The following is a 27,884-nucleotide window of genomic DNA, read 5'->3' as shown; positions in this document are numbered from 1 at the left end:
GAGGCTCGGCGCCAGGCGTGGCCTGTGGCAGGAGCTGGCCGCCCAGAGCCGAATTCGGTCTGTGACCAGGCGTAGAACCGAGGGGTGCTTCCTTCCGGTGTGCTTGTGGCTGTGGGGAGGGGGCTTTCTGAGGTGCCGTGTCCCGGATCAGGGGAGCAGTGCACCTACCTCACAGCTGGCAAAGGGGCTTCCTGGTGGGCGGCGAGCGGCCCTGCCCGGAGACCACGGGTGCCCCTTACGCTGACCGCCAGCCGTGACAGCCTGTGCGGACGCTGACAGGCTCAGCCTGGAGCTGAAATGGACGGAGGGCCTACGATTCTGTGGAAGGAGGTGCTCGAACCCCGAACGCACAGCGACGGGAGGCTCCACCCACTGCACAGGCCGCGCCCACGGCCACCGGGAGGCTGTCCTGCTGAGGCCCCCCTCCCTCCCCAGCCCCAGCTCGGCAGGACCCTGTTGGGGGACGGCCATGTTTATCCAGGGTCAGTTTCCGGTTCACTTGTGTGCCCGCGTGGAGGCGGTCTAATGGGCGCCCGCGTTCCCCCCACTCCTCCCATCACGCTGGTTCGTTAGGCCCCAGGCAGCCCCGCGCCTTCGCTCTGAAGAACGCTGGTGCAGAGACAAACCGCAAAAACACGTGAACCAGAGACTGCCAGGACGTGGGAGTGTGTTCTGGTGTCGGAATAAAGGGGATTTTGAGTTAAACTCTAAGTGCAGACGTGTGTTAGTGAGACCCCAGACGGCTTTTCCGTTCCGAATCACCGCGGTGAGCGTTTAATCCGCCGGCGCCGGGCCCACGGCCGTCAGGGTCGCCTCGGGCGGGATGGCGGCGATGCCCACGGTCCACGTGCTGGCAGCTCGGTCGGACGTGCCGTTTCCTGTCTCCAGGGCCAGGAGCCGCACCTCCCACGGGTTCTCCCGCTTCCGCGGGGCGCACGGAGGCGCTAGTCCGCGTCCAGGCTGTAGACGTGAAGCGCCCCGGCCAGTCGGGCTCCCAGAGAGCTCCTTCCCGCGGCCACGACCACTTGGTTCTGGGGAGACAGTGCTGGTCGTCAGAGGACCCTGGAGACATGGCGGGACCTCGGCTGCCTGGCCCTCTGGGGCCCAGAGGGACCGCCCCTCACCCAGCCCGTGCCCAGCCCACCAGGGGACCGCCCCTCACGCACCCTCGCCCCCGCCCACCAGCGCGGCAGAAGCAGCTCAGGTGGGGCCTCGCCCAGGTTCTGCTCCCTGTCCTCGGTCCCCAGCTCCCCAGCCACTGACCGGAAGGAGCTGTGAGCCCCACCTGTCCTCAGGAGCTCTCCCCCTGGGTGAGGTGAGGGGTGCTCCTCTTTCCCAAGTGAAAACAAAATCCCATCGGAACGGAGCCATCCCCAAACCCAGCCCGGCCCCACCTTGTCCTGGGACCGCACGGTGACCAGGCCGCTCCCGAAGCGCGAGCTCGCCTGTAGAGAGAGGGTGACGCCTGGGAGACGCCCCACGCGGACGGCTCCGGGAGGGCAGGCCCACAGCTCCGCTCCGCCTACTTACCTCCGGGGCCACAAGGACGTGCTGGGCCTGGAGGACAGAGAGGAGGGAGGCTCAGTGCTCACGTTCACGAGCCCTCTGACTCCGGGGCCCCTCGGAGGACGCAGGCCAGGGAAACACGTGTGGCCCAGCCAGGCCACAGGCCCGGGTGGTGGGCTCCATCCCCAGGGCAGGGGGTGTGCAGGAGGCAGCCGATCCATGATGCTCTCTCATCGATGCTTCTCTCCCCCTCCCTCTCCCTTTCTCTCTGAAATCAATAAAACTATTCTTAAAAAAGAAAAATACATGTGTAAGTGTCTATATGTGAATATTATAACAGTGGCTAAAGGGACTACGGCTCGTCTACAGATAAAATACACGACAACCGCTGAACATATCACATGAGACGCTGGGGAGGCACAGGAACGTGCTGTACGTTGGCAGGTTAGCAAACACGTAGCAGCGCTGTGTGGCCGGGGGGAGGTGTGTGCAGTGTGGCCAGGGGGGAGGTGCGCACAGTGTGGCCACGGGGGAGGTGCGCACAGTGTGGTCAGGGGGAAAGTGTGTGCAGTGTGGCCGGGGGGGGGGGGGTGCGCGCAGTGTGGCCAGGGGGGAGGCGTGTGCAGTGTGGCCAGGGGGGAGGTGCGCACAGTGTGGTCAGGGGGGAGCTGTGCGCAGTGTGGCCAGGGGGGAGGCGTGTGCAGTGTGGCCAGGGGGGAGGTGCGCACAGTGTGGCTGCGCTCGCATCTGCTCTGGGCTCGTTGGAGCCAGGAGCCTCCCTGCTGTCCTGCCTCCCTGTAAAGGGCCCGTGGCTGAGCCAGTGGCTTTGACGGGGATTCCATAGACCAGGTGCTGGGAAAACCCTAGGAGGTTCGCAGGAATGGCCGAGGGCTGTGGGCCAGGACGCAGAGCGGGGAGCTGGCGCAGTGGGCGGAGCCCGGCAGGCGGGGTGACCGGGTTCACGGGGTGCCGGGCCCTGGGGCGAGCTGGGGGGCGGATGCTGCGGGGCCAGACGGGCGGTGAGGCCGTGCGCTGACCGGGCTCGGCTCCAGCAGAGGCGGTGCGTGCCGGTGGAGGGATCCCCCCTCCCCGGCCCCGGGGGTGCTCCCCGGGGAACACTACCTTCTCCTCCGGGCACGGGGACGTCCAGGACTTGCACTTGCCCGTCACGTCGCCGGAGAGGCTGCGGCTGCCGTTGTAGATGTAGACGCGGCCGTCCTCGCCGCCCATGAGCCCCGAGGTCACGTCCGCGGTCCGCAGGGGGGCGGCCACCAGGACCTCGTCTGTGGTGGAGAGCAGCGGGAGGCGCCCCGCCCGCCCCCACGGCCCTGCCGACCTCCCCGGCGCCGGGACCCCACGCCGCCGCCCAGCCCGGCTTCCTGCCGGCCACGGGGCAACAGCGGACGTGGCGGCTCTGACATCACCCGCCACCTCCGAAGGCCCAGCTCACGTCACGCTCACTCGTGTTCCCCCCTCTCCCGCGCCCCTGCTCTCTGAAATCAATATACAGATACAGATACGTACACGTATGCGTATACGTATACATATACGTCGTATACATATACGTCGTATACATGTACGTCATATACATGTACGTCATATACATGTACGTCGTATACATGTACGTCGTATACATGTACGTCGTATACATGTACATCATATACATATACGTCATGTACATGTACGTCATATACATGTACGTCATATACATGTACGTCATATACATGTACGTCATATACATGTACGTCATATACATGTACGTCATATACATGTACGTATGCATATACAAAAATACAGCTCAGCCCAGCCACTGTGGCTCAGGGGTTGAGCATCGACCTATGAACCCGGAGGTCAGGGTTCGATTCCCGGTCAGGGCACAGGCCCGGGTTGCGGGTTCAATCCACAGAGGGGTGCATGCAGGAGGCAGCCGATCCATGATTCTCTCTCATCGTTGATGTTTCTCTCTCTCCCTTTCTCTCTGAAACCAATAAAAATGTGTGTTTTTAAAAAGGTGCGGCTCCCGCTTGACGGGTTTCTCTGAGGCGCGGAGATCGCTGGCTGAACGGAGAACAGGTGCCCACTCCCTCGCACCCGGTGCCGGTGGGACTGACTCGGCCCCTCGGGCGTGGGCCCGGGGTCAGTGGTGAGGAGAGCCCGGGGGACCGGGGGGACCGGGGGACTGGGGGAAGGAGCTACCTAAGCCGTCCCCGTCCAGGTCGCTCAGGTGCAGGGCGCCCCCGAAGCGGCAGAAGCGGCGGTCCCCGCTGAAGGAGCCGAGCGGGGTGGGCCGGGCGGGGCCCAGCTGGTACATGCGGGTGGCCCCGCCCTGGTGCAAGGTCATGGTCAGGAAGGCCATCTTCGACACGTCGTCTGGAACGAACCGCACGTTCAGACCGGCCCCCCGTGCCCAGCGACGCCCAGCCCCCGCCCGCCCGCCCGCCCGCCCGCCCGCGTGACCTACCGTGCGTGGGGGCGCCCACCAGCAGCACGGGCGTCCGCGCCCCCCTCACCAGCACGTGGCCGCTGGACAGGGAGGTGCCCAGCTTCCCCATCGCCTGCGGGAGGCCCCGGGTCAGAGGCCGGCCGGGACTGTGCCCCGGGCGGGACGTCCCGTCCGCGGGGGGGCGCTACCTGGTCGCCCGCGATGGAGAAGGCGCTCTGGCGGCCGGGCGGGAAGTAGCCGTCCACGCGGCCCAGGCTCTGCTTCTCGTCCTGCGAGCGGAAGCGGCGGCCCAGGCTGGAGGGAGCACACGGCGCGGGGCGGGCGGGAGCTGGCCGGTGCGGGGCAGCCCTCCCGAGCACCGGCCTCATCCTGCGGGAACCTGCGGCCTGGCCCTGCCTGAGGCCTCCCGGGGGCAGCACTGAGCCCCTCCCGCGCCCCCGAGGGCCGAGGGCCGGCCGCGCCCGCTCACCTGCTGCTGTTCTTCCAGGTGGGGCTCCCCGCCAGCAGCAGCGTCCTGTTGCCCAGGGGGGCGGCGTGGAGCGAGTAGCCCAGCCAGGAGAAGTCCTCCTCGCCCTGCACCCGCCAGTCCGCCGCCTCCACGGTCAGCTTGTCTGCGAGGACAGACGGGGGCCCCTGGCCTTACCTGTGGCTCCCAGGGGCGGGGAGAGGCCGGGGGAGAGAGGCCGGGAGGGAGGGAGGGAGGGAGGGAGGCAGGCGGGAGGGAGGGAGGGAGGGAGGCAGGAGGGAGGGAGGGAGGGAGGCGGGGGGGTGGAGAGGAGGGAGGGAGGGAGGGAGGGAGGCGGGGGGGGGTGAGAGGAGGGAGGGAGGATGGCGGGAGGGAGAGGGAGGGAGGGAGGGAGGAGGCAGGCGGGGGGGTGTGGAGAGGAGGGAGGAGGGAGGCCGGGAGGGAGGGAGGGAGGAGGGAGGCCGGGAGGGAGGGAGGGAGGGAGCAGGGAGGGAGGAGGGAGGGAGGGAGGGAGGGAGGGAGGGAGGGAGGCCGGGAGGGGGGGGGGAGGGAGGGAGGGAGGCCGGGAGGGAGGAGGAGGGAGGCAGGGAGGGGAGGAGGGAGGGAGGGAGGGAGGGAGGGAGGGAGGGAGGCAGGGAGGGGAGGAGGGCGGGAGGGAGGGAGGGAGGGAGGCCGGGAGGGGAGGAGGGCGGGCAGCCTCTGTAGGTCATGGCGGACCGGTTCTCCCAGAGCTCTCAGACACCCCCACCTGAGGCCCCGCCCTGGCCTTAGAGGGGTCGCAGGTCCCGCAGGAAGTGCAGCTCACGCCGCGGCCTGGGACGCCTGGGGAGTCCCTGCTCTGTCCCTGGGAGATGAAGGCGGAGCCGCTGGCCTTGGTCCTGGACCCAGATGCCGGGTCTCCCTGTCCTCGAGGACCCCAGAGCACCGGGAGGGGGGCTGTAGGGGGGCTGTAGGGGGCTGTAGGGGGGCTGTAGGGGGGCCTGTTAGGGGGGGCTGTAGGGGGGCTGTAGGGGGGCTGTAGGGGGCTGTAGGGGGCTGTAGGGGGGCTGTAGGGGGGCTATAGGGGGCTGTAGGGGGGCTGTAGGGGGGCTGTAGGGGGCTGTAGGGGGGCTGTAGGGGGGGCTGTAGGGGGCTGTAGGGGGGCTATAAGGGGGCTGTAGGGGGGCTATAAGGGGGCTGTAGGGGGCTGTAGGGGGGGCTGTAGGGGGCTGTAGGGGGGGCTGTAGGGGGGCTGTAGGGGGGGCTGTAGGGGGGCTGTAGGGGGGCTGTAGGGGGGCTGTAGGGGGGGCTATAGGGGGGCTGTAGGGGGGCTATAGGGGGGCTGTAGGGGGGCTGTAGGGGGGCTGTAGGGGGCTGTAGGGGGGCTGTAGGGGGGCTGTAGGGGGGCTGTAGGGGGGCTATAAGGGGGCTGTAGGGGGTCTATAAGTGGGCTTAGGGGGCGTAGGGGGGGCTGTAGGGGCTGTAGGGGGGGCTTGTTAGGGGGCTGTAGGGGGGCTGTAGGGGGGCTGTAGGGGGGCTGTAGGGGGGCTGTAGGGGGGGCTGTAGGGGGCTGTAGGGGGGCTGTAGGGGGGCTGTAGGGGGCTGTAGGGGGGCTGTAGGGGGGGTGTAGGGGGGCTGTAGGGGGGCTGTAGGGGGGGCTATAGGGGGGCTGTAGGGGGGGCTGTAGGGGGGGCTGTAGGGGGATGTAGGGGGGCTGTAGGGGGGCTGTAGGGGGCTGACTGTAGGGGGCTGTAGGGGGGCTGTAGGGGGGCTGTAGGGGGGCTGTAGGGGGGCTGTGGAGGGGGCTGTAGGGGGGCTGTAGGGGGGCTGTTAGGGGGCTGTGGGGGCTGTAGGGGGCTGTAGGGGGGGGCTGTAGGGGGCTGTCATGTAGGGGGGCTGTAGGGGGCTGTAGGGGGCTGTAGGGGGGCTTGTAGGGGGGCTTTTAGGGGGGCTATAAGGGGGCTGTAGGGTGGCTGTAGGGGGGCTGTAGGGGGCTGTAGGGGGGTGTAGGTGGGCTGTAGTGGGGGGCTGTATGGGGGCTGTAGGGGGGCTGTAGGGGGGCTGTAGGGGGCTGTAGGGGGGCTGTAGGGGGTCTTGTAGGGGGGCTTGTAGGGGGGCTGTAGGGGGGCTGTAGGTGGGCTGTAGTTGGGGGCTGTATGGGGGCTGTAGGGGGGGCTGTAGGGGGGGCTGTAGGGGGGCTGTAGGGGGGCGCTGTAGGGGGGCTGTAGGGGGGCTGTATGGGGGGCTTGTAGGGGGGGCTGTAGGGGGCTGTTAGGGGGTGTAGGGGGGCTGTAGGGGGGCTATAGGGGGGCTGTAGGGGGGCTGTAGGGGGGCTGTAGGGGGGTGTTTAGGGGGGCTGTAGGGGGGCTGTAGGGGGGTGTGTAGGGGGCTGTAGGGGGTGCTGTAGGGGGGCTGTATGGGCGGCGTAGGGGGGCTGTAGGGGGGCTGTAGGGGGGCTGTAGGGGGGCTGTAGGGGGGCTGTAGGGGGGCTGTAGGGGGGCTGTAGGGGGGGCTGTAGGGGGGCTGTAGGGGGGCTGTAGGGGGGCTGTAGGGGGGCTGTGGGGGGGGCTGTAGGGGGGCTGTAGGGGGGCTGTAGGGGGCTGTAGGGGGGCTGTAGGGGGCTGTAGGGGGGCGTGTAGGGGGGCTGTAGGGGGGCTGTAGGGGGGCTGTAGGGGGGCTGTAGGGGGGCTGTAGGGGGGCTTGTGGGGGCTGTAGGGGGGCTGTAGGGGGCTGTAGGGGGGGTGTTAGGGGGGCTATAGTGGGGCTGTAGGGGGGCTCGTAGGGGGCTGTAGGGGGGGCTGTAGGGGGGCTATAAGGGGGCTGTAGGGGGGGCTAAGGGGGCTGTAGGTTAGGGGGGTTGTAGGGGGGCTGTAGGGGGGGCTAGGGTGGGGTGTAGGGGGGGCTGTAGGGGGGCTGTAGGGGGGCTATAAGGGGGCTGTAGGGGGGCTGTAGGGGGGGCTGTAGGGGGGCTGTTAGGTGGGCTGTAGGGGGGCTGTTGGGTGGCTTGTAGGGGGCTGAGGGTGGCTGTAAGGGGGGCTATAGGGGGGCTGTTGGGGGTGTAGGGGGGGCTATATAGGGGGGCTATAGGGGGGCTGTAGGGGGGGTATAAGGGGGCTTTTCGGGGGGCTGTAGGGGGCGGCTTATAGGGTGGGCTGTAGGGGGGCTGTAGGGGGGCTGTAGGGGGGCTGTAGGGGGGGCTATAGGGGGGCTGTAGGGGGGCTGTAGGGGGGGGCTATAGGGGGGCTGTAGGGGGGGCTATAAGGGGGCTGTAGGGGGGGCTGTAGGGGGGCTGTAGGGGGGCTGTAGGGGGGGCTGTAGGGGGGGCGTAGCGTTTAGGGGGGCTGTAGGGGGGGCTGTAGGGGGGGTTGTAGGGGGGGCTGTAGGGGGGGCTGTAGGGGGGCTGTAGGGGGGCTGTAGGGGGGCTATAAGGGGGCTGTAGGGGGGGCTGTAGGGGGGCTATAGGGGGGCTATAGGGGGGTGTAGGGCGGGCTGTAGGGGGGCTATAGGGGGGGGCTGTATAGGGGGGGCTGTTAGGGGGGCTGTTAGGGGGGGCTGTTAGGGGGGACTGTAGGGGGGCTTGTTGGTAGGGGGCTTTCGGGTGGGCTATTAGGGGGGCTGTAGGGGGGCTGTAGGGGGGCTTAGGGGGGCTGTAGGGGGGCTGTTGTGTAGAGGGGAGGGGGCTTGTAGGTGGGCTGTAGTGGGGCTGTAAGGGGGCTGTAGGGGGGCTGTAGGGGGGGTGTAGGGGGCTGTAGGGGGGCCTGTAGGGGGGGGGCTGTAGGGGGGCTGTAGGGGGGCTTGTTGGAGGGGGGCTGTAGGTGGGGGCTGTAGGGGGCTGTAGAGGGTGTAGGGGGCCTGTAGGGGTGTAGGCTGTAGGGGCTTGGGGGGCTTATAGGGGGGCTGTAGGGGGGGCGATAGGGGGGCTGTAGGGGGGCTGTTGTAGGGGGGCTGTAGGGGGGGCTGTAGGGGGGCTATAAGGGGGCTGTAGGGGGGGCTGTAGGGGGCTATAAGGGGCTGTAGGGGGGGCTATAGGGGGGGCTATAAGGGGGCTGTAGGGGGGGCTATAGGGGGGCTGTAGGGGGGGCTATAGGGGGGCTATAAGGGGCTGTAGGGGGGCTATAGGGGGGCTATAAGGGGGCTGTAGGGGGGCTGTAGGGGGGGCTGTAGGGGCTGGCTTGTAGGGGGGCTGTAGGGGGGCTGTAGGGGGGGCTGTAGGGGGGCTGTAGGGGGGCTATAAGGGGGCTGTAGGGGGGGCTATAGGGGGGCTATAAGGGGGCTGTAGGGGGGCTGTAGGGGGGCTGTAGGGGGGCTATAGGGGGGCTGTAGGGGGGCTGTAGGGGGGCTGTAGGGGGGCTGTAGGGGGGCTATAAGGGGGCTATAGGGGGGCTGTAGGGGGGCTGTAGGGGGGCTGTAGGGGGGCTATAGGGGGGCTGTAGGGGGGGCTATAAGGGGGCTATAAGGGGGCTGTAGGGGGGCTGTAGGGGGCTGTAGGGGAGGAGGTGGAGTGGAGGAGAGGCCGGCCAGGCAGGGACTACCTCCGTGGCGCCGGCCGGGGCCGGAGCGGAAGGCGGCCACCATGCCCCGCTGCTTCCCGCCGCCCGGCGCGAAGGGGGCGCCCAGCACCAGGTCGGGCGCGCCGTCCCCGTCCACGTCGGCCGCCAGCAGCCGCCAGCCCAGGTTGCAGTACGTGTCCTGGGGACGAGGCCGCATGTCCTCACCGGGCAGGGGCGCCCCCCCCCCCCCGCCCCGGGGCCCCCCGCGAGGGCCACACCTGGCAGGAGACGGAGACGGCGGGGGCCGGGGACAGCTTCCCACTCTTGGAGCCGAAGTAGACGTACACGGCGCCCTGGCGGCAGAGCAGGCCGTGAGGCGGGAGAGGGAGCGGGCGGAGGGCCGGGCAGTCCCGTCCGCCCCGCAGGAGCGCGGCCCGGCCCCGGGTGCGAGGCCCAGCAGTGCGGACGGCAGCTCCCGGAGGGCCTGGCCAGGCGGTCTGAGCCCACAGGAGCCCCCCCCGGCCTGGACTTTGTCACTCCCCCCCCCTACACCTCGGGGCAAAGCATTGGCTGGAAGCGGGAGGCGGGAGGCGGGAGGCGGGAGCAGGTGTGCCAGGGACCGAGGCCTCATCCAGGACAGAAGGGGGCGCCCCAGGTCACCCACCCAGACGCTGGGCTGGCTCGTCCGACTGTCTGCTGCTGCCAGGGGCTCGGCACCCCACCCCATCCACCCCATCCATCCCCCCTCCAGCCCACCCCAGCTTGCCTTGTAGGTGAGCTGCTCCGAGCCGGTGGAGGGGGCGCCCACGGCCAGGTCGGGCAGCCCGTCCCTGTTGAAGTCCAGCACGGCCAGGGCGGAGCCGAAGCGGCCTGCGGGCTGAGGGCAGCGAGTCTGGGCTCAGCCTCGGCTCAGAAGCCCTGAGACAGGGCCGTGCCCACACATAGCGCCCACCACACCACCCGCAGCGCCCGCGCCTCGCAGCCGGGGGCCTGACCCAGCGCCACAGGAAGAAGGGCAGCAGGATGGAAGGGTCTGGAGGCCCCTGGGCCCAGCCCCCCGGACCTGCCGAGGAGAGAGCCTCACCTGGGAGCCCTCCAGGACCCCGTGGGCCTCGGAGTCCAGGTCCAGGTCGACGGGGGGCAGGCCCAGGTCATTGCCGTAAAGGAGGTACACGCGCCCCACGTGCACGAGGCCCGGGCGGCTGTAGCCCGGGGCGCCCACCACCAGGTCGCCGTGCCCGTCCTGGTTGAGGTCGGCCGAGGTCATCGCCCTGCGGGGACCAGAGGGCCCGCCTGGTGTCTGCCAACAGCTCGCTGCTGCTGCCGCCGCCGGCCGGCGGGGCTCAGAGGCTGAGCGTCAACCTCAGAACCAGGACGTCAGGGTTCGACTCCCGGTCGGGGCACAGGCCTGGGTTGCGGGCTCGATCCCCAGTGGGGGGGCGTGCAGGAGGCAGCGGATCAGTGATTCTCTCATCATTGATGTTTCCATCTCTCTCTCCCTCCCCCTTCCTCTCCGAAATCAATAACAATGAACTTTTTTTAAAATAAAAGCTACACTGTTCCCGTCACCCCACACTGTCTGCGCTTCTCCTTCTGACGCAGTCACTCCCCAAACCGGTGACCACCCGTCCCCGGGCACACAGACCGACAGCACGCGACCGCTCCAGCCCGGGGCTCCTGCACACGTCCTGACTGACCACGTAACCAAGGCAACGCGGACACGGACGGATGGATGGGGCAATAGGGACCGGCCCGAGGACGGGGACGGGGACACGGAGCCAGGCGACGTGCACCCACCAGCCCAGCCGGGCGTAGGGGCAGGACACGAAGTAGGACGCCAGGGGGCTGGACGCGTGCTTCCGCGGCCGCCGGGGGCTGCCTGTGAGGAGCGTCCGCAGGTTCCTCTCCAGGGCCTGGTACACGGAGGTCAGCGAGTCCTGGACGGGAGGCGGCGGCGGGGCCGGTGTGAACGGGGGACACAGCCCCCGAGGGAGGGTCCTCCCCCGGCACAGCGGGCGCCTCACCGAGGTCCAGGAGCCCACGCTGAAGACGGCGCCCCTCGCGGTGTAGTTGACGTGCCGGCCGGCGTGCGCGCTGAGCGCGGAGGTCAGGTTCCGCTGGAAGGTGCTTCTCTGCGCGAGGGAGCCGCTGGGAGGAGCAGGCCCAGGAGACCGCGGGAGGCGGGCGTGTCCAGTTAGCCACAGGCCCCAGCCCTTCCCGTGGCCGTGCACCCTCCCCCGACGGGGTTTCCCACTGGCGTTAGGGAGAGGGACAGGGAGAGGGGAAGCCAGAGGGGAGCACGGATGTGAGAGGACGCATCGATGGGCTGCCTCCCGCACTCGCCCGACCAGGCCCCGGCCGGGGAGGGGTCTGCAACTGAGGTGCGTGCCCTTGGCCCGAATGGAACCCTGGGTCAAGGTGAAGAGACCTGGGTCAAGGTTAAGGGTGAGGCCTGGGTCAAGGGTAAGGGTCAGTTCTGGGTCAAAGGTAAGGGTGAGGCCGGGTGAAGGGTAAGGGTGAGGCCTGGGGAAGGTAAGGGTGAGGCTGGGTGAAGGTAAGGGTGAGGCCGGGTGAAGGGTGAGGGTGAGGCCGGGTGAAGGGTAAGGGTGAGGCCTGGGGAAGGTAAGGGTGAGGCCTGGGTCAAGGGTAAGGGTCAGTTCTGAGTCAAAGGTAAGGGTGAGGCCGGGTGAAGGATAAGGGTGAGGCCTGGGGAAGGTAAGGGTGAGGCCGGGTGAAGGGTGAGGGTGAGGCCGGGTGAAGGGTGAGGGTGAGGCCGGGTGAAGGGTGAGGGTGAGGCCTGGGGAAGGTAAGGGTGAGGCCGGGTGAAGGGTAAGGGTGAGGCCTGGGGAAGGTAAGGGTGAGGCCGGGTGAAGGGTGAGGGTGAGGCCTGGGGAAGGTAAGGGTGAGGCCTGGGGAAGGTAAGGGTGAGGCCGGGTGAAGGGTGAGGGTGAGGCCTGGGGAAGGTAAGGGTGAGGTCGGGTGAAGGGTGAGGGTGAGGCTTGGGGAAGGTAAGGGTGCGGCCGGGTGAAGGGTGAGGGTGAGGGCGGGTGAAGGGTAAGGGTGAGGCCGGGTGAAGGGTGAGGGTGAGGCCGGGTGAAGGGTGAGGGTGAGGCCTGGGGAAGGTAAGGGTGAGGCCGGGTGAAGGGTGAGGGTGAGGCCGGGTAAAGGGTAAGGGTGAGGCGGGTGAAGGTAAGGGTGAGGCCTGGGGAAGGTAAGGGTGAGGCCTGGGGAAGGTAAGGGTGAGGCGGGTGAAGGGTGACAACAGCAGCGGCATCAGTGACCCCCTCGCTCCGGCGTGATGGGGACTGAGCTGCAGGCTGTGTGCGCCTTCCTGAGCGCCTTCCTCCTGCCCAGCCGCCCGTGACTGCGTCCTAACCCTCCGCCGGGAGGCACACTGGCCTCCGTGGGTCTGCCCACACTTCCCACCGTCACGCCTGCGCCCCCTGGAGGGCGGACTCTTACCCCGGGGGGCGGGGCCGCGTGCCTCCGCAGGAGATGAACAGCGGGTTCTCGGGCAGGCTGCAGTCCCTGAGGGCGGGCCGGGCTGTGGGTCAGGCCTCCTCCCCGGGGGAGAAGGGGGAGCGCTGGGGGCCCCACATCTACCCAGGCCACAGGCACGTCCCTGCCCCAAGCCCAGGAACCCGCTCAGACCCGGGGAGGGCTAAGGTCTGCTTTTAAAAAACCTTTGTGGTTTATTTCAGAGAGAAAAAGGGAGAGGGAGAAACATCAGGGAGGAGAGAGAATCACGGACCGGCTGCCTCCCGCACCCCCCCACTGGGGACCCAGCCCGCAACCCGGGCCTGTGCCCCGACCGGGAATCGAACCCTGACCTCCTGGGCCATGGGTCACTGCTCAATCACGTGAGCCACGTGGACTTTACAAAACAGACACGGGCAGGCCACCCCCGTGGCCACGGGTTCCCTCCCGCCCTCCCAGCAGCCGCGGCGGACCCGCCTGCCATCCAGGGGGGCGGCGGGCGGCGGGCGGCGGGCGGCGGGGCTCAGGCAGCCCGGAGTGGGTGACGGCGGGCGCGGGCGGTGCTCACCGGGTCCCGTGGGCCAGCATGTGGCTGGTGAGGCGGTAGATGCGGGTGGACCAGAAGGCCATGTCGTCCAGGCCGCCGAGGAAGTAGTCCTGGAAGTGCTCCACCAGGAACGGGGACTTCCGGGCGAAGGTGGGGTAGAGCTGGGGGGACAGGGGGGCTGAGACAGGGGGGGCAGGGGAGGGGGCGCAGAGCCTCGGTGGGGGTGGGGGTGTCGGGGAGGAGGCTGTACCTTGGAGACGGCCATCACCTCGCCGTACCTGCAACACAGGGCGTGGCGTGAGCGGTGGCTCCACGGGACAAAGCGAATAGTGAAGCAGGAGCTGTGTCATGTGTCAGCTGTCATGTGACCACCCTGAACCTGCTAAGCCCCCCCACCAAGCCCTGCAGACAGAGCCACCGGGATTGTCACAGGACCCCCCGGACGGACACAGGGCCCCCCGGACGGACACAGGGCCCGCCAGACAGACACAGGGCTCGCCAGACAGACACAGGGCCCCCGGACGGACACAGGACCCCCCGGACGGACACAGGGCCTGCCAGACGGACACAGGGCCCCCGGACGGACACAGGGCCCCCCAGACAGACACAGGGCCCCCGGACGGATACAGGCCCCTCGGACAGACACAAGGCCCACTGGACGGACACAGGGCCCCCCAGATGGACACAGGGCCCCCCAGATGGACACAGGACCCCCTCGGACAGACACAAGGCCCACTGGACGGACACAGGGCCCGCCGGACACACACACAGAGTCTCTCCGGCCACACTCACATCCCTAAGAACTGGAGGTAGGAGCACTCGACGATGACATGCTTGGGGATGGCGTCCCTGCCGTACAGCGTCCTGTAGATGCCCAGCAGGTCCTCCACGGGCACGTACCTGGGCGTCAGCACCGGGGGTGTGGGACCGAAGGTGAGGGCCATGGCAGAGGTGACACGGGCTGTCCCGCCCTGCCCGCCGTCCTGCCCGCCGTGCCCGCCGCCCTCCCGTCCCCTCGCCGCCCTCCCGTCCCCTCGCCGCCCTCCCGTCCCCTCGCCGCCCTCCCGTCCCCTCGCCGCCGGCCCCGGCCCCACGCCCAGGGCCCGGAGGCCGCTCTCACCAGCGCCGCGCCAGGTAGTTGAAGTTAAACTCGAACTGGCTCAGCACGTCTCCGCCTGCGGGACCGAACCGGACACGGGCCAGTGACACGGGAGCAGCCGCCACACGGTTCCTGCAACCCGACTGCCAGCACTCGACACTGCCACACGCTTCTGCTCCACTGCCACACGCTTCTGCCCCACTGCCACATGCTTCTGCCCCACTGCCACACGCTTCTGCTCCACTGCCACACGCTTCTGCCCGGCTGCCACACGCTTCTGCTCCACTGCCACACGCTTCTGCTCCACTGCCACACGCTTCTGCTCCACTGCCACACGCTTCTGCTCCACTGCCACACGCTTCTGCCCGACCGTCACACGCTTCTGCTCCACTGCCACACGCTTCTGCCCGGCTGCCACATGCTTCTGCTCCACTGCCACATGCTTCTGCCCGACCGTCACACGCTTCTGCCCGACTGCCACAGGCTTCTGCTCCACTGCCACACGCTTCTGCTCCACTGCCACATGCTTCTGCCCGGCTGCCACACGCTTCTGCTCCACTGCCACATGCTTCTGCCCGACCGCCATACGCTTCTGCCCCATTGTCACACGCTTCTGCTCCACTGCCACATGCTTCTGCCCCACTGCCACATGCTTCTGCTCCACTGACACATGCTTCTGCTCCACTGCTACACGCTTCTGCCCGACTGCCACATGCTTCTGCCTGGCTGTCACACGCTTCTGCTCATTGTTTACATGTTTTTGCCCGACTGTCACAGGCTTCCATTTGCTGTTTTAGGTGCAGCATGTCTTGTGAGTGAAACATGAATCGGGGGGCAGTGACCCATAACCGAGGGGTTCGCTCTGTCAGACGCCGCCCACCACCCGCTGGGCTGTTACAGGAACCGCCTGAAGAGGCGGCGTCTGCCGCCTGGAGCCGTGTCCGCAGATACCAGGTCACATCCATCTGACATAAAGTGTTTCTAAAGCTACAGCACAACTCAGTAAAACGTGGAATGTGTTTTCTTTATAAAAACACACATGTGCACGACTGTTGGAAAGTGCAAGGCTGCAAAGTGAGGTGTGCCCGGCGCTAGGTGAACCCCACATCAAAGCAGAAAGCAGTCAGGACGTGCTGCTGCAGGATACGACAAAACCGCATAGACAGACAGCCCGGCTGGTCAGGGTTCCATTCCCGCTCAGGGCACGGGCCTAGGTGGCAGGCTCCATCCCCAGTAGGGGGCGTGCAGGAGGCGGCCACTCCATGATTCTCTCTCCTCATTGATGTTTCTCTCTCTCTCTCCCTTCCTCTCTGAAATCAATAAAAACGTGTTGAAAAATACACTTTTAAGTAGTGACTCCATCACACATGACATGTACCGCAAGAGAAACCTCGGCAGGCGAGTAAACGTACCAAAGTCTCCCGCCGGGTGCGCCTCGGAGTAGGAGCCGTGAAAGTCCATCTGCGGAGAGAGAGCCAGCGCCTCAGCGTCACCGAGCGGCCGCTCTGCCCCGGAGCGGGCGGCGCCGAGGGGCGGGCGGGCGGCCGGGGGCTGGTCCGGGAAGCGCTGCTTTACTACGATCTCCCCGAGGAGCCAGGAGCCGCGCTGCCGGCCCTGCGCCTGGTCGGAGGGCGCTCCTCTCCGGAGCCCTCAGCCGCCTCCAGGGACCCCGTGGCCTGATGGCGGCCGGGGGCTGCGGAGGCTGAGGCGCCCGGGGCGGCCCCGGTGCCACCTCGGGGATGTGGCGTTCCACACGGGGAGTTAGAAGGAAAAAAGCCAAAAATAACCGGCGGGCGTGGCTCAGCGGCTGAGCATTGACCTAGGAACCGGGAGTCCAGGGTTCGATTCCTGGTGAGGAGACAGGCCCGGGTTGTGGGCTCCATCCCCTGTGGATCCAGGAGGCAGCCGATCCATGATCCTCTCTTCCTCTCCCTTCCTCTCTGACATTGTTTGAAAAGAGGAAATCTAACTGCGCGTTGGGCACGAAGCCATAGGGCCTAGGATGTGAGCGACCGGACGTGTCCCTCCCCTGGGAGGCCCCCCGCGGGCCCGGGGGCGGGGCCCGGGGGCGGGGTCCGGGGCCGGGGTCCGGGGTCCCGGGTGCGGGGCCGGGGCGGGGGGCGGGGCCGGGGCCGGGGGCGGGGTCCAGGGCGGGGCCCCAGGGAGGGCCCCCCGCGGGCCCGGGGGCGGGGCCTGGGGGTGGGGTCCGGGGGCGGGGTCCCGGGGGCGGGGCCGGGGTCCCGGGGCGGGGCCTGGGCGGGGGCGGGGCCGGATCCCGGGGGCGGATCCCGGGGGCGGGGCCGGGGCGGGGGGCGGGGCCGGGTCCCGGGGGCGGGGGCCGGGGGGCGGGGTCCCGGGGGCGGGTCCCGGGGGCGGGTCCCGGGGGCGGGGTGCCGACGGGACGGGCACTCACGGCCGCCATGGTCCTCAGGAAGCCCTGCTCGATGCCCAGGCTGTGCCAGCTGACGTCGGCCACCATGTGGGACGTGACGCCGAACAGGAAGGCCACCAGCTTCTCCGTGTCCTGCCCCAAACACGCCGGCCTGAGCCCGGGCTCTCCCCGACCCCCCCGGGGGGGGGGCGTTCGGAAGTGTGAGCTCAGGGGGGTCAATGGGGGGGGGATGGGGCATGTGCAATGCTTTCAACAATGAAGATGTAAGTAAAATAAATGTGAGTTCATTCCCGTCACTGACGCTGAATGGAAAATCCTGGGCTAGCCCTGGCCGTGTGGCTCCGTGGACAGAGCACCAGCCCACGGACTGAAGGGTCCCGGGTTCGATTCTGGCCGAGGGCACGTGCCTTGCTGCAGGTCCCCCGGCCCTGGTCAGGGTGCGTGCAGGAGGCAGCCGGTGATGTTTCTGTCTGTCTCTCCCCCTCCCCTCCCTTCCACTCTCTCTAAAAACCAATGGAAAAATACCCTCAGGTGCAGACTAACAACAAAAACCTGTGTCTGGTTACCCTCAGGGACCCTGTGCCGAGCCTCAGGGCTTCCCGGTGAACCGGTGTGGGGGCAGAAGGACCCGTGGCCCCCAAACCTCAGCGTGACTTCACGTGTTACCCGGCGTCCGCTGGGCCCGTGCTGTGCTTGGCGGTGAGGGCCGAGGGCTGCGACCCTCGCAGGCCGGGCGGGGGCGGGGGGAGGGAAGGGGCAGGAGGTCAAGGCGAGGCCCACCTTGTCCCAGGGCGGGGGGTAGCGCCCCCGGATGTAGTGGACACTGGCGTTGAGGAAGGGGGTCCAGTGGGTGCTCTCCGACACCTCGTGATAGCGCCCTGAGAAGGAGCGGGGCTCAGGCCTGCTGGAGAGGCAGGAGGGCCCCAGCCCCCTTCCCGCCCGTCCCCCCCACCGCCCGTCCCCCCCACCGCCCCTCCACCTGCCCCCTGCACCGCCCCTCCACCTGCCCCCTCCACCGCCCCTCCACCTGCCCCTCCACCGCGCCCCCCACCGCCCCTTCCACCTGCCCCTCCACCGCCCCTCCACCTGCCCCCTCCACCGCCCCTCCACCTGCCCCTCCACCGCCCCCTCCATCTGCCCCCTCCACCGCCCCTCCACCTGCCCCCTGCACCGCCCCTCCACCTGCCCCTCCACCGCGCCCCCCACCGCCCCTTCCACCTGCCCCTGCACCGCCCCTCCACCTGCCCCCTCCACTGCCCCTCCACCTGCCCCCTCCACCGCCCCTCCACCTGCCCCCTGCACCGCGCCCCCCCCACCGCCCCTCCATCTGCCCCCTGCACCGCCCCTCCACCTGCCCCTCCACCGCCCCCTCCATCTGCCCCCTCCACCGCCCCTCCATCTGCCCCCTCCACTGCCCCTCCATCTGCCCCCTGCACCGCGCCCCCCCCCACCGCCCCTTCCACCTGCCCCTCCACCGCCCCCTCCATCTGCCCCTTCCACCTGCCCCTCCACCGCCCCCTCCATCTGCCCCCTCCACCGCCCCCTCCATCTGCCCCTTCCACCTGCCCTTCCACCGCCCCCTCCATCTGCCCCCCCATCACCCCCCCACCGCCCCTTCCACCTGCCCCTCCACCGCCCCCTCCATCTGCCCCCTACACCGCCCCCCCCACCGCCCCTTCCACCTGCCCCCCCACCGCCCCCTCCATCTGCCACCTACACCGCCCCCTCCATCTGCCCCCTGCACCGCGCCCCCCCACTGCCCCTTCCACCGCCCCCTCCATCTGCCCCCTCCACCGCCCCCTCCATCTGCCCCCTCCACCACCCCTTCCACCTGCCCCTCCACCGCCCCCTCCATCTGCCCCCTCCACCGCCCCCTCCATCTGCCCCCTGCACCGCGCCCCCCCACCGCCCCTTCCACCTGCCCCTCCACCGCCCCCTCCATCTGCCCCTCCATCTGCCCCCTGCACCGCGCCCCCCCCACCGCCCCTCCATCTGCCCCCTGCACCGCCCCTCCACCTGCCCCTCCACCGCCCCCTCCACCGCCCCCTCCACCGCCCCCTCCATCTGCCCCCCCCACCGCCCCTTCCACCTGCCCCCCCACCGCCCCCTCCACTGCCCTCCAGCTGTGGGCGCTCCTGTGGACCCCAAGGAAGCCTCTAGAAGGAAGAGTGGAAAGGCGAGGGACCCCAACTCCCGGGAACGCAGCCCTGAGCTAGGCCCAGGGCCCGCGCGCGGGAAGCGTGACCGAGGCGGGTGGATGTCTCACCCACGGGCCTCCCCCGAGCAGGTGGGGACGGGGGCGGAAGGGGGCGCCCTCACCTCTCTGGCAGATGCCGGGGTAGAAGGCGTCGGGGAACACGGTCCCCGCCTGGTACGCGTCCCGGTGCTCCAGCAGCAGCTGCGGGCGGAGCGGAGGGCGGGAGGGCGCAGGGGGAGGCGGACACGGGGTGGAAATGAAGTTCACGTGGAACCCACGCCTCGCCCCAGCCGGCAGAGCCTCAGAGAGCACTCCTTGCTCTCCGTCCCTCCCCCACCAGGAGCGGCCGGCCCACAGCCCCAGGACGGCGACATGCAGGACCCAGGACGGCCAGCGCCGTGAGGACGGCACACGGACCCGCCCGGCGCTCCCCTGCGCGCCTGTGCTGCCGAGGGGGCTGGGCTGGGCTGCGGGCGGGTTAAGGACACCCACCTGCTTCCCTTTTAAAACCAAATGTAATTTTTATTGATTTCAGAGAGAAAGGGAGAGGGAGAAAAACATCCAAGATGAGAGAGAATCATGGACCGGCTGCCTCCTGCACGCCCCCCACTGGGGATGGAGCCCACAACCTGGGCCTGTGCCCTGACCGGGAATCGAACCCTGACCTCCTGGTTCATTGGTCGATGTTCAACCACAGACCCTTGCAGGGCAAATGGAAATTTAGGACTAAAAATGCAACCACAGCCGAAACCGGTTTGGCTCAATGGATAGACCGTCGGCTTGGGGACTGAAGGGTCCCGGGTTCGATTCCACTCAAGGGCATGTACCTTGGTCGCGGGCATATCCCCAGTAGGGGGTGTCCAAGAGGCAGCTGATCGATGACTCTCTCTCATTGATGTTTCTAACTCTCTATCTCTCTCCCTTCCTCTCTGTACAAAATCAATGCAATATATTTTTTTAAAAACCACCCTTTAAAAAAAATAATAAATAAATAAAATAAATAAAAATGCAACCACGGCAACAAAAATGATTACCCCGAATGGCGCACACCAGCCCTGTGTGCCTGCCCATGCGATGCCGCAGAGGAATCTGGCATCGCCTCGATGTGTTACCGCGTTTCTGCCCCAAACACCCGCGGCAGACGCTGATAGGGAGCCGGCAGCAGAGCCGACAGGAAGTGTGACCGGCCCCGGACTGCCCTTTCCAACAGGTCACGGTCGCTCACGACGAGGGAGGCTGTCCCGGCTGGGGGGTCCCTGGGCACCCAGACCTGAGCACAGGGAGGCCCAGGCCCGGGAGCCGGCGGGAGCCCGGGGCCCGGAGGCGGGGGCGGGGGCAGCCTGTCGCTCCAGGTCCGTTTCCCGAACGAGGGGATCATGCTGCGGTCACAGGGCAACGGCCTGGCTGCCGGGAACCACACCGCGAGGAGTTACAGGGTCATCAGGCCGCACGGGGGAAAACCGGTGAGAGGGAGGTCCGAGGCCAGCAGCTGGAGACCGGGTGAAGGGCACTCGAGAATTACTGTCTATTTCAACTGCCCATGCCCGTGGTCGGCAAACTGCGGCTCTGTTGACTAATGAGTTTGGCTACCCTGGCTTTAAGGCATTACCCTTACCCAGAAGTTTTGACTTCAGGTTAAAGACATTAGTACATCATTTAAATGTTTAAAAATGTTTTTTATATTTTATTGATTTTTTTCACAGAGAGGAAGAGAAAGGGACAGAGAGCTAGCAATATCAATGAGAGATAAACATCGATCAGCTGCCTCTTGCACAACCTCTACTGGAGATGTGCCTGCAACCAAAGTACATGCCCTTGACCAGAATCAAACCCGGGACCTTTCAGTCTGCAGGCCGACGCTCTACCCCCTGAGCCAAACCGGTTTTGGCTGTTAAAATGTGCTTTTTAAGTGTTTTTCCCTAAGGCAGTGGTTGGCAAATTCATTAGTCAACAGAGCGGCAAACCACGGCTCGAGAGCCGCAGTGTGCCGACCACCGACTACACTATGGTGCACTTCGGGCAACGGGAACGACCTGTTAAAATTATTCGGAAGGTCTCCGGGGACGTGGAGAGACACCTGCTACATTAAATGCAAAAAGCAAGTTATAAAATAATGTGTGGAGTGGAATCACTTTTTTGGGGAAAAGTAGCAATAAATGCAGAAAACCGCCTTTTTATCAGGCCAGCATCGTTATCAGGATCGCTTCGCCTGTGTGAGATTCCCGTTTCCCAGCCGGGAGAGGGGCCGGGTCACAGCCCCTCCGGCTCCTGGGTTACAGCCCCGTGCCCTTCCTCCCGCAGAGCCCCCAGGAAGGAGGCGCAGTGGTCCTCAGTCTCGCCCACGGCTGCCGTATCTCCGCTGTAAGCCCTGCTCCCCGTCCAGCCGGTCAGCCAAGTCCTTAAAGGGCAGGCACCCTGGACGCTTTACCCAAAGGAAACCAGAGCCAGCCCCACGCGGGCCTGGAGCGCGCAGGCTGGCTGAGCCCGAGGCCTGGCCCGGGGGATCCCCCGTGCGCCCGCCGGCGCCCCCCAGGCCCTCTGCGGCCTCGCACCAAACTGACCGGTGAGCCAGCTGTGGGCGGGGGAAGCACCTGCGAGGTCCCCACTGATAAAAAATACCCTCCCCCCACGTTCGGAGGGATTGAGGCGTGTCACTATAAAAGGCTCCTGGGCCGAAACCGGTGTGGCTCACTGGGTAGAGCATCAGCCTGCGACTCAGGGGTCCCAGGTTCGATTCCGGTCAAGGACATGTACCTTGGATGAGGGCACATCCCCAGTAGGGGGTGTGCAAGAGGCAGCTGATAGATGTTTCTAGTTCTCTCTCTCCCTTCCTCTCTGTAAAATAAATAAATAAATAAAAATCAACTCTCTCTCTCTCTCTCTCTCTCTCTCTGTAAAAAAATAAATAAAATCAACTTTCTCTCTCTCTCTCTCTCTCTCTCTATATATATATATATATATATAAAATATATATTTTATTGATTTTCCACAGAGAAGAAGGGAGAGAGATAGAGAGCTAGAAACATCGATGAGAGAGAAACATCGACTAGCTGCTTCTTGCACACCCCCCACCGGGGATGTGCCCGCAACCCAGGTACATGCCCTTGACCAGAATCGAACCTGGGACCTTTCAGTCCGCAGACCAACGCTCTACCGCTGAGCCAAACTGGTTTTGGCAACAAAATATATATTTTTAAAAATAATAAAATAAAGGCTCCTGTGCATTCAGAGGGAGGTGAGCACGCGGGCCCTGGGGGTTTCCAGGGTGATGTCCGTGTGTGTCGGCGCCAGTGCTGGGGCCTCTTAGCCCAGAATATTACTAACGGCCCATGAAGGTGGGAAATGGCTCTGAAGCCGCTGGCACTGGGAGGGAAGCCCGGACGGTACCTGTCTGTAGTTGACGCTTCCTTCCTGGAGATGGAGGAACTCCAGAGCTCTGTGTCCTGAGAAACAGACACACACGTTGACCAAGTTCAACCACGTGCTGAAGACAGACGCCCCGGCATCATTTTTAAAATATAACCCGGCCAGCATGGCTCCATGGGTGGCTGTGGACCCATGAACCAGGAGGTCACCGTTCGGCGCCCTGTCAGGGCACAGGCCCGGGTTGTGGGTTTGAAACCTAGTAGTGTGGGGCGTTCAGGAGGCAGCTGATCCATGATTCTCATCATTGATGTTTCTCTCTCTCTCCCTCCCCCCCTTCCTCTCTGAAATCAACAAAAGCATATATTTTAAGAGAAAAGGAAAGCATACTTTTATGGTTATAGCTGTGAAGTGGTGGGAAGCGGAAGTTAAGTTTCCATCAGCCACAGCCAGTCATGCGCTGTTCACGTGATACAAGTGAATATAAATATCAGAACGACACCACAGGTCTGCACGATGATTTACATTTCCTGCTCCGCCAAGCCCACTGCGGGCCTCAGCCCCTCCTGTGAGAAAGTGAGGCCACCTGCACGGGGAGAACTCAGGGAAATCAACGCTGCGGCCAGCACGATGGCTGGCACCTGGCCGGAGCTCAGCAGACAGGAGGCAGCCCGTCTTAGAGCCATCCCACCCTAAAGCCATCCTACAGCCATCCCATCATCCTACAGCCATCCCCCTACAGCCATCCTACAGCCATCCCCCCTACAGCCATCCCCCCTACAGCCATCCCCACCTACAGCCATCCACCCTACAGCCATCCCCCCCTACAGCCATCCCCCCTACAGCCATTCCATCATCCTACAGCCATCCCCCCTACAGCCATCCCCCCCTACAGCCATCCCATCATCCTACAGCCATCCCACCCTACAGCCATTCTATAGCCATCCACCCTACAGCCATCCCCCCTACAGCCATCCCCCCTACAGCCATTCCATCATCCTACAGCCATCCCCCCTACAGCCATCCCCCCCTACAGCCATCCCATCATCCTACAGCCATCCCACCCTACAGCCATTCTATAGCCATCCACCCTACAGCCATCCTACAGCCATCCCATCATCCTACAGCCATCCCCCCTACAGCCATCCCCCCCTACAGCCATCCTCCCTACAGCCATTCTACAGCCATCCCATCATCCTACAGCCATCCTCCCTACAGCCATCCCATCCTATAGCCATCCCCCCTACAGCCATCCCCCTATAGCCATCCCCCCCTACAGCCATCCCATCACCCTACAGCCATCCCCCCTACAGCCATCCCCCCCTACAGCCATCCCCCCCTACAGCCATCCTCCCTACAGCCATCCCCCCTACAGCCATCCTACAGCCATCCACCCTACAGCCATTCTACAGCCATCCTCCCTACAGCCATCCCATCCTATAGCCATCCCCCCTAAAGCCATCCCATCACCCTACAGCCATCCCCCCCTACAGCCATCCCATCATCCTACAGCCATCCCCCCCCTACAGCCATCCCATCATCCTACAGCCATCCCATCCTACAGCCATCCCCCCTACAGCCATCCCATCCTACAGCCATCCCCCCCCTACAGCCATCCCCCCTACAGCCATCCCATCTTATAGCCATCCCCCCCTACAGCCATCCCCCCTACAGCCATCCCCCCTACAGCCATCCCCCCCTACAGCCATCCCCCCTACAGCCATCCCATCTTATAGCCATCCACCCTACAGCCATCCCCCCCTACATCCCCCCCCTACAGCCATCCCCCCTACAGCCATCCCCCCCTACAGCCATTCCCCCCTACAGCCATCCCCCCTACAGCCATCCCCCCCTACAGCCATCCCCCCCTACAGCCATCCCCCCTACAGCCATCCCCCCCTACAGCCATCCCCCCTACAGCCATCCCCCCCTACAGCCATCCCCCCCTACAGCCATCCCATCCTACAGCCATCCCCCCCTACAGCCATCCCCCCTACAGCCATCCCATCATCCTACAGCCATCCCCCCCTACAGCCATCCCCCCTACAGCCATCCTACAGCCATTCCCCCCTACAGCCATCCCATCATCCTACAGCCATCCCCCCCTACAGCCATCCCCCCTACAGCCATCCCTTTGTCCTAGCCCAGTGGTCAGCAAACTGCAGCTCGTGAGCCACATGCAGCTCTTTGGCCCCTTGAGTGTGGCTCTTCCACCAAATGCCACGGCCTGGGCGAGTCTATTTGGAAGAAGTGGCGTTAGAAGAAGCGTAAGTTTAAAAACGTGGCTCTCCAGAGAAATGCCCATCGTTGCGCTGTTGGTGTTTGGCTCTGTGGACGGATGAGTTTGCCGACCCCTGGCCTAGAGGCCTCCCACCCTCCCGCCCGCCCCCGCGGATGAGCCCACGCGGGAGGCGGTGCCGGCTGCACCGGGCGGGCCGGAGCCGGGCGTGTCTCCGTCACTGACTCGGACAACCAGTCTCAGAGGCACCGCCGCCCGCACGCCCACAGGCGACACCACGCCCGGCCTCGGGCCTCCACACTCCTGTGGGGCCGGAGGGTGATTCACGCCTCGCTCCTCCTGTGAGTCACCTCCAGGTTTTCCGTGTTGTTGCTGTAAGTCCTCCCCCGAGGGTGTTTTCCATTGGTTTGTAGGGAGAGTGGGAGAGACAGAAACAGGACGTGAGAGAAACACACCCATGGGCTGTCTCCTGAAGGAGCCCCAGCCGGGGCCCAGGCCGGGAGGAGCCTGCAGCTGAGGTGCGTGCCCTTGGCTGGAACCGAACGCTCTGTCCACCGAGGCACACCGGCGAGGGCCACATCCAGCTTTTAAATTCATACCAGAAAACAGCCACCACCGTTGCTGCCGCAGGCATCGGGGCTGTGAGAGCCACGGCGGGCACGGCCACACAGGCAGCCGGCCGCCCTCCCCGCCCGCTGCGAGGCGAGGACCCGCAGACGCCATCTTCCCGGAACCTCCCAACCTCGTCCTGAGGGAGCTCACAGCTCCCTGCTCGGTAAAACCTCCTCACGCTCACGTGAACATGTTTTCACATACTTAATCTGTCCTATGCTGTTAGCGTGTATTCCCCTGTGAGGACCTCCTCTGCTTGGCTCCTGCTGGAGGAAGGCCAGCCAGGCCCTGACTTTGCCGGCATCTGGGTTTCATCATGGCTCTTGTTAACTGTTAAGCTCCGAGGCTTAACATCGTGAAAAACCCCCTTGAGGTGGGTTCCTCGTTGGCGCACTTCTATGGTGTCAGCAACTTCCCCTTCCTAGAGCCGCACCGTTCACTGAGGCGGCCCACTCCCGCCTGCTTTCACACATACAAATACGTAATGCATTTCAGAGAGGAAGGGAAAGGGAGAGAGAGAAACGTCAACGATGAGAGTCATGGATCGGCTGCCTCCCGCACGCCCCCTACTGGGGATGGAGCCTTCAACCCGGGCATGTTTCCTGACCGGGAATCGAACCCATGACCTCCTGGTTCATAGGTGGATGCTCAACCCCTGAGCCACCCCGACCCCTTTAAAGCCACCGACCCGGGGGCCCACCCGTGTACGTCACACGGGCTCGCACATGGGACCATTCCTCACCCCCGCACTGCGCACCCCTCCTCCTCCCGGAGCCCCCGGCCCCCCCAGCTCCTCACTCCCCCACGGAAGCTCCAAGACCCCCGGCTTCCTACCGCTCCCAAGCCCACCCACAGCCCCCAAGCCTGGAGGCTGGCCTGGCCTCTCCCTCCTGGCGGGCGGCCAGCTCAGCAGGACGCCAGGCCTCCACCCGGGACGGACCTGTGGTCCCTCCACCTCCCGGACAGACCTGGGCCCCTCACGCCGGAGCGGCACTCACCTATCTCTATGTGGGTCGAGACGCCGCACGGTGAGCCCCCCGGGCACAGGGCACCCAGCGCCAGGAGCAGGCCGGCCCAGACCCTGCGGGAGACAGGCCTGGGCTCAGGGCTCCCGGGCTGGGACAGCCCCGCCCCCCCTGCCCCAACCCGGCCAGACCCCCCCCCTGCCCCCAATCCGGCCAGACCCCCCCCCCCCCCCCCCCCCCCCCCCGCCCCTAATCCAGCCAGACCCCCCCACCCCCCCCAACCCGGCCAGACCCTCCCCCCCGCCCCCCCTGCCCCAACCCGGCCAGACACCCCCCCCCCCGCCCCCAACCCGGCCAGACCCTCCGCTCTCCCGGGAGCTGAGCGAGGGGCTGGCAGGGAAGCCAAGCCCGGTTTCTACACCACATGGGCCGGGAAGTGAGCTGCTGACCGTTCACCTCCCCGGAACGGCAGACACCGGGGAGGAGAGCCACGGGCCCGGGAGCCGTGGCTCCCGCCAGGCCCTTTCCCGCTGACGTGGAGCCACACGGAGCCACGAGCAGAGCCGCCGCCAAGCGTTCGGTTTCTTTCTAAATCAGCCGCCCTGTGCGCAGGGCCGTGTCCCCGGCCGGCCCCCGGCCCTCACCTTCCCGGGGCCGCGGGCCCGAGCATCCTGTCCCCGCCGAGCATCCCGTCCCGCGGCCGCTGCCGGATCCGCCGGAGGAGGACCAGCCGGGGCGGCTTCTCGTCCGAGTTTGGCAACAGAGGCTGACACTCGTGCGGGTTACACAAGAGCGGCCAGGCCTGCTCTCGCCCCTGCGTTCCCAGGGCGCCTGCTGTGGGGCCGGATTCCTGCCGCCCCAGCCAAGACGGCCCACGTGGGGCGGGGGCAGGGGACGGGGCCGGACCCGGGCCAGACGCAGTGCTCTCGAACCCGGGGCCCAGCGCACACCTGCCGGTGCTGTCCCGGCTGCAGCCCTCCATGGTGGGGCCGTCAGTGGAGGTCTGGGAATGGCGGTGAGCTCAGAGCTCCAGCGGGTTAGCAGTGAGAGCCAGAAGGGAGCCGGCCGGCCTGGCTCAGAACCAGGAGGTCAGGGTTCGATTCCCGGTCAGGGCACAGGCCCGGGCTGCAGGCTCGATCCCCAGGGTGGGGCGTGCAGGAGGCAGCCGATCCGTGAGTCTCTCATCATTGGCATTTCTCTCTCCTCTCCCCTCCTCTCTGAAATAAAAAATATATAAAATAAATAAATGAGTAAAATAAAAAATATTTTTAAAAAAAGCCAGAGGGAGACCCTCAGGGGGGAGGAGTGGTGCCAGTCTCAGCGGAGCCGGCGGGGAGAGGAGAGGGAGATGGCAGGATCTGAGATCCTGAGCCCTCTGCCAAGTTTCCCTGTAACCTAACTCAGCCTCCGCCGGGCTGCGCCGGGGCTGGGCCGCTGCTCGGAGGCCAGACCACGGCCGGCTGTTTTGTTTGGCTGAGAAGGAGTTTTACAAACACCGGCCAACTCTCTGGAAGTGGAAACATTCACATAGAAACTCAGATTTTTAGCTCTTTGAACAAAACAAACCCCAACAAGCACTGCCTGGAAGGAACACCCCCTGTGAAACGGGGGTCAGTGCAGAGTGGCTGTGTGGCCCTGAGGCCCCCCTCTCCCCCGCCCCCCACAGGGCCCCTCGGTCCTTCCATGCTCATTAAGGCTGCTGCTTCCGGGGGCTCCTGAGCTGGGAGCCAATCCCACCCCATCACCTCCCCTGGGCTGGTCCTGACACTGGTTCTGGGCTGGTCCTGACACTGGTTCTGGGCTGGTTCTGACACAGGGTCCTCATGGCGTGTTGGGGACCTACCAGTCTAAGTGGCCAGACCTGGGCAGCCAGTATGACCTTGAATTCTGACCTGAATTTTATTTTATTTTTTCATATATTTTTATTGATTTCAGAGAGGAAGGAAGAGGGGGATAGAAACAGCAATAATGAGAGACTCATATTTATCCTCCTGCACACCCCCTGCTGGGGATCCAGCCTGAAACCCGGGCATGTGCCCTGGCCTGGAATCAACCTGGGACGGGTCAGTCCGCAGGCCGCAGCCACTCTACCCCCTGGGCCACACCGCC

The 27,884-nt window shown here is 66.0% G+C and overlaps 1 protein-coding gene across 3 annotated transcripts; it reads right to left on the bottom strand.

Annotated features, from left to right (window-relative positions):
- Positions 1 to 473: 473 nt before the first annotated feature.
- GPLD1 (glycosylphosphatidylinositol specific phospholipase D1) lies at positions 474 to 27,200 on the bottom strand. 3 transcript variants are annotated; one of them, XM_045586813.1, is made up of 27 exons: positions 27,184 to 27,200; positions 26,420 to 26,474; positions 25,809 to 25,891; positions 21,984 to 22,039; positions 18,719 to 18,797; positions 17,180 to 17,277; positions 16,421 to 16,531; positions 15,420 to 15,468; positions 14,029 to 14,083; positions 13,701 to 13,808; positions 13,159 to 13,186; positions 12,930 to 13,069; positions 12,347 to 12,412; positions 10,909 to 11,032; positions 10,682 to 10,821; positions 9,969 to 10,155; positions 9,651 to 9,761; positions 9,163 to 9,237; positions 8,927 to 9,083; positions 4,419 to 4,560; positions 4,138 to 4,243; positions 3,968 to 4,061; positions 3,703 to 3,876; positions 2,629 to 2,789; positions 1,531 to 1,557; positions 1,395 to 1,445; positions 479 to 1,031 (listed from the first exon to the last, which is right to left on the bottom strand). In XM_045586813.1, exons 2-27 carry the CDS (start codon positions 26,461 to 26,463, stop codon positions 945 to 947), a joined length of 2,553 nt encoding a protein of 850 aa, XP_045442769.1. In that variant the 5' UTR covers positions 26,464 to 26,474; positions 27,184 to 27,200; the 3' UTR covers positions 479 to 944. The 3 variants fall into 3 exon arrangements, with proteins under 3 accessions (XP_036308409.2, XP_045442768.1, XP_045442769.1); XM_036452516.2 differs by lacking the exon at positions 27,184 to 27,200 and having other exon boundaries at positions 474 to 1,031; positions 26,420 to 26,772; XM_045586812.1 differs by lacking the exon at positions 27,184 to 27,200 and having other exon boundaries at positions 474 to 1,031; positions 10,909 to 11,029; positions 26,420 to 26,772.
- Positions 27,201 to 27,884: the final 684 nt, after the last annotated feature.

Source organism: Pipistrellus kuhlii, unplaced genomic scaffold (genome assembly GCF_014108245.1).
Source record: "Pipistrellus kuhlii isolate mPipKuh1 unplaced genomic scaffold, mPipKuh1.p scaffold_m20_p_24, whole genome shotgun sequence".
In the NCBI taxonomy this organism is placed as follows: domain Eukaryota; kingdom Metazoa; phylum Chordata; class Mammalia; order Chiroptera; family Vespertilionidae; genus Pipistrellus; species Pipistrellus kuhlii.
This window is presented reverse-complemented; position numbering and strand designations above follow the sequence as displayed.

What these genes read in the sequence shown, in the direction of transcription:
- GPLD1 (XM_036452516.2), bottom strand. Translation starts at nt 26,757, where the DNA reads ATGGAGGGCTGCAGCCGGGACAGCACCGGCAGGTGTGCGCTGGGCCCC. An exon ending in ACGCGGCCCCGCCCCCCGGG is followed by an intron (nt 11,033 to 12,346) that starts GTAAGAGTCCGC and finishes TGCTCCTCCCAG; the next exon opens with CGGCTCCCTCGCGCAGAGAA. An exon ending in GCGTGGGCTCCTGGACCTCG is followed by an intron (nt 10,822 to 10,908) that starts GTGAGGCGCCCG and finishes CCTCCCGTCCAG; the next exon opens with GACTCGCTGACCTCCGTGTA.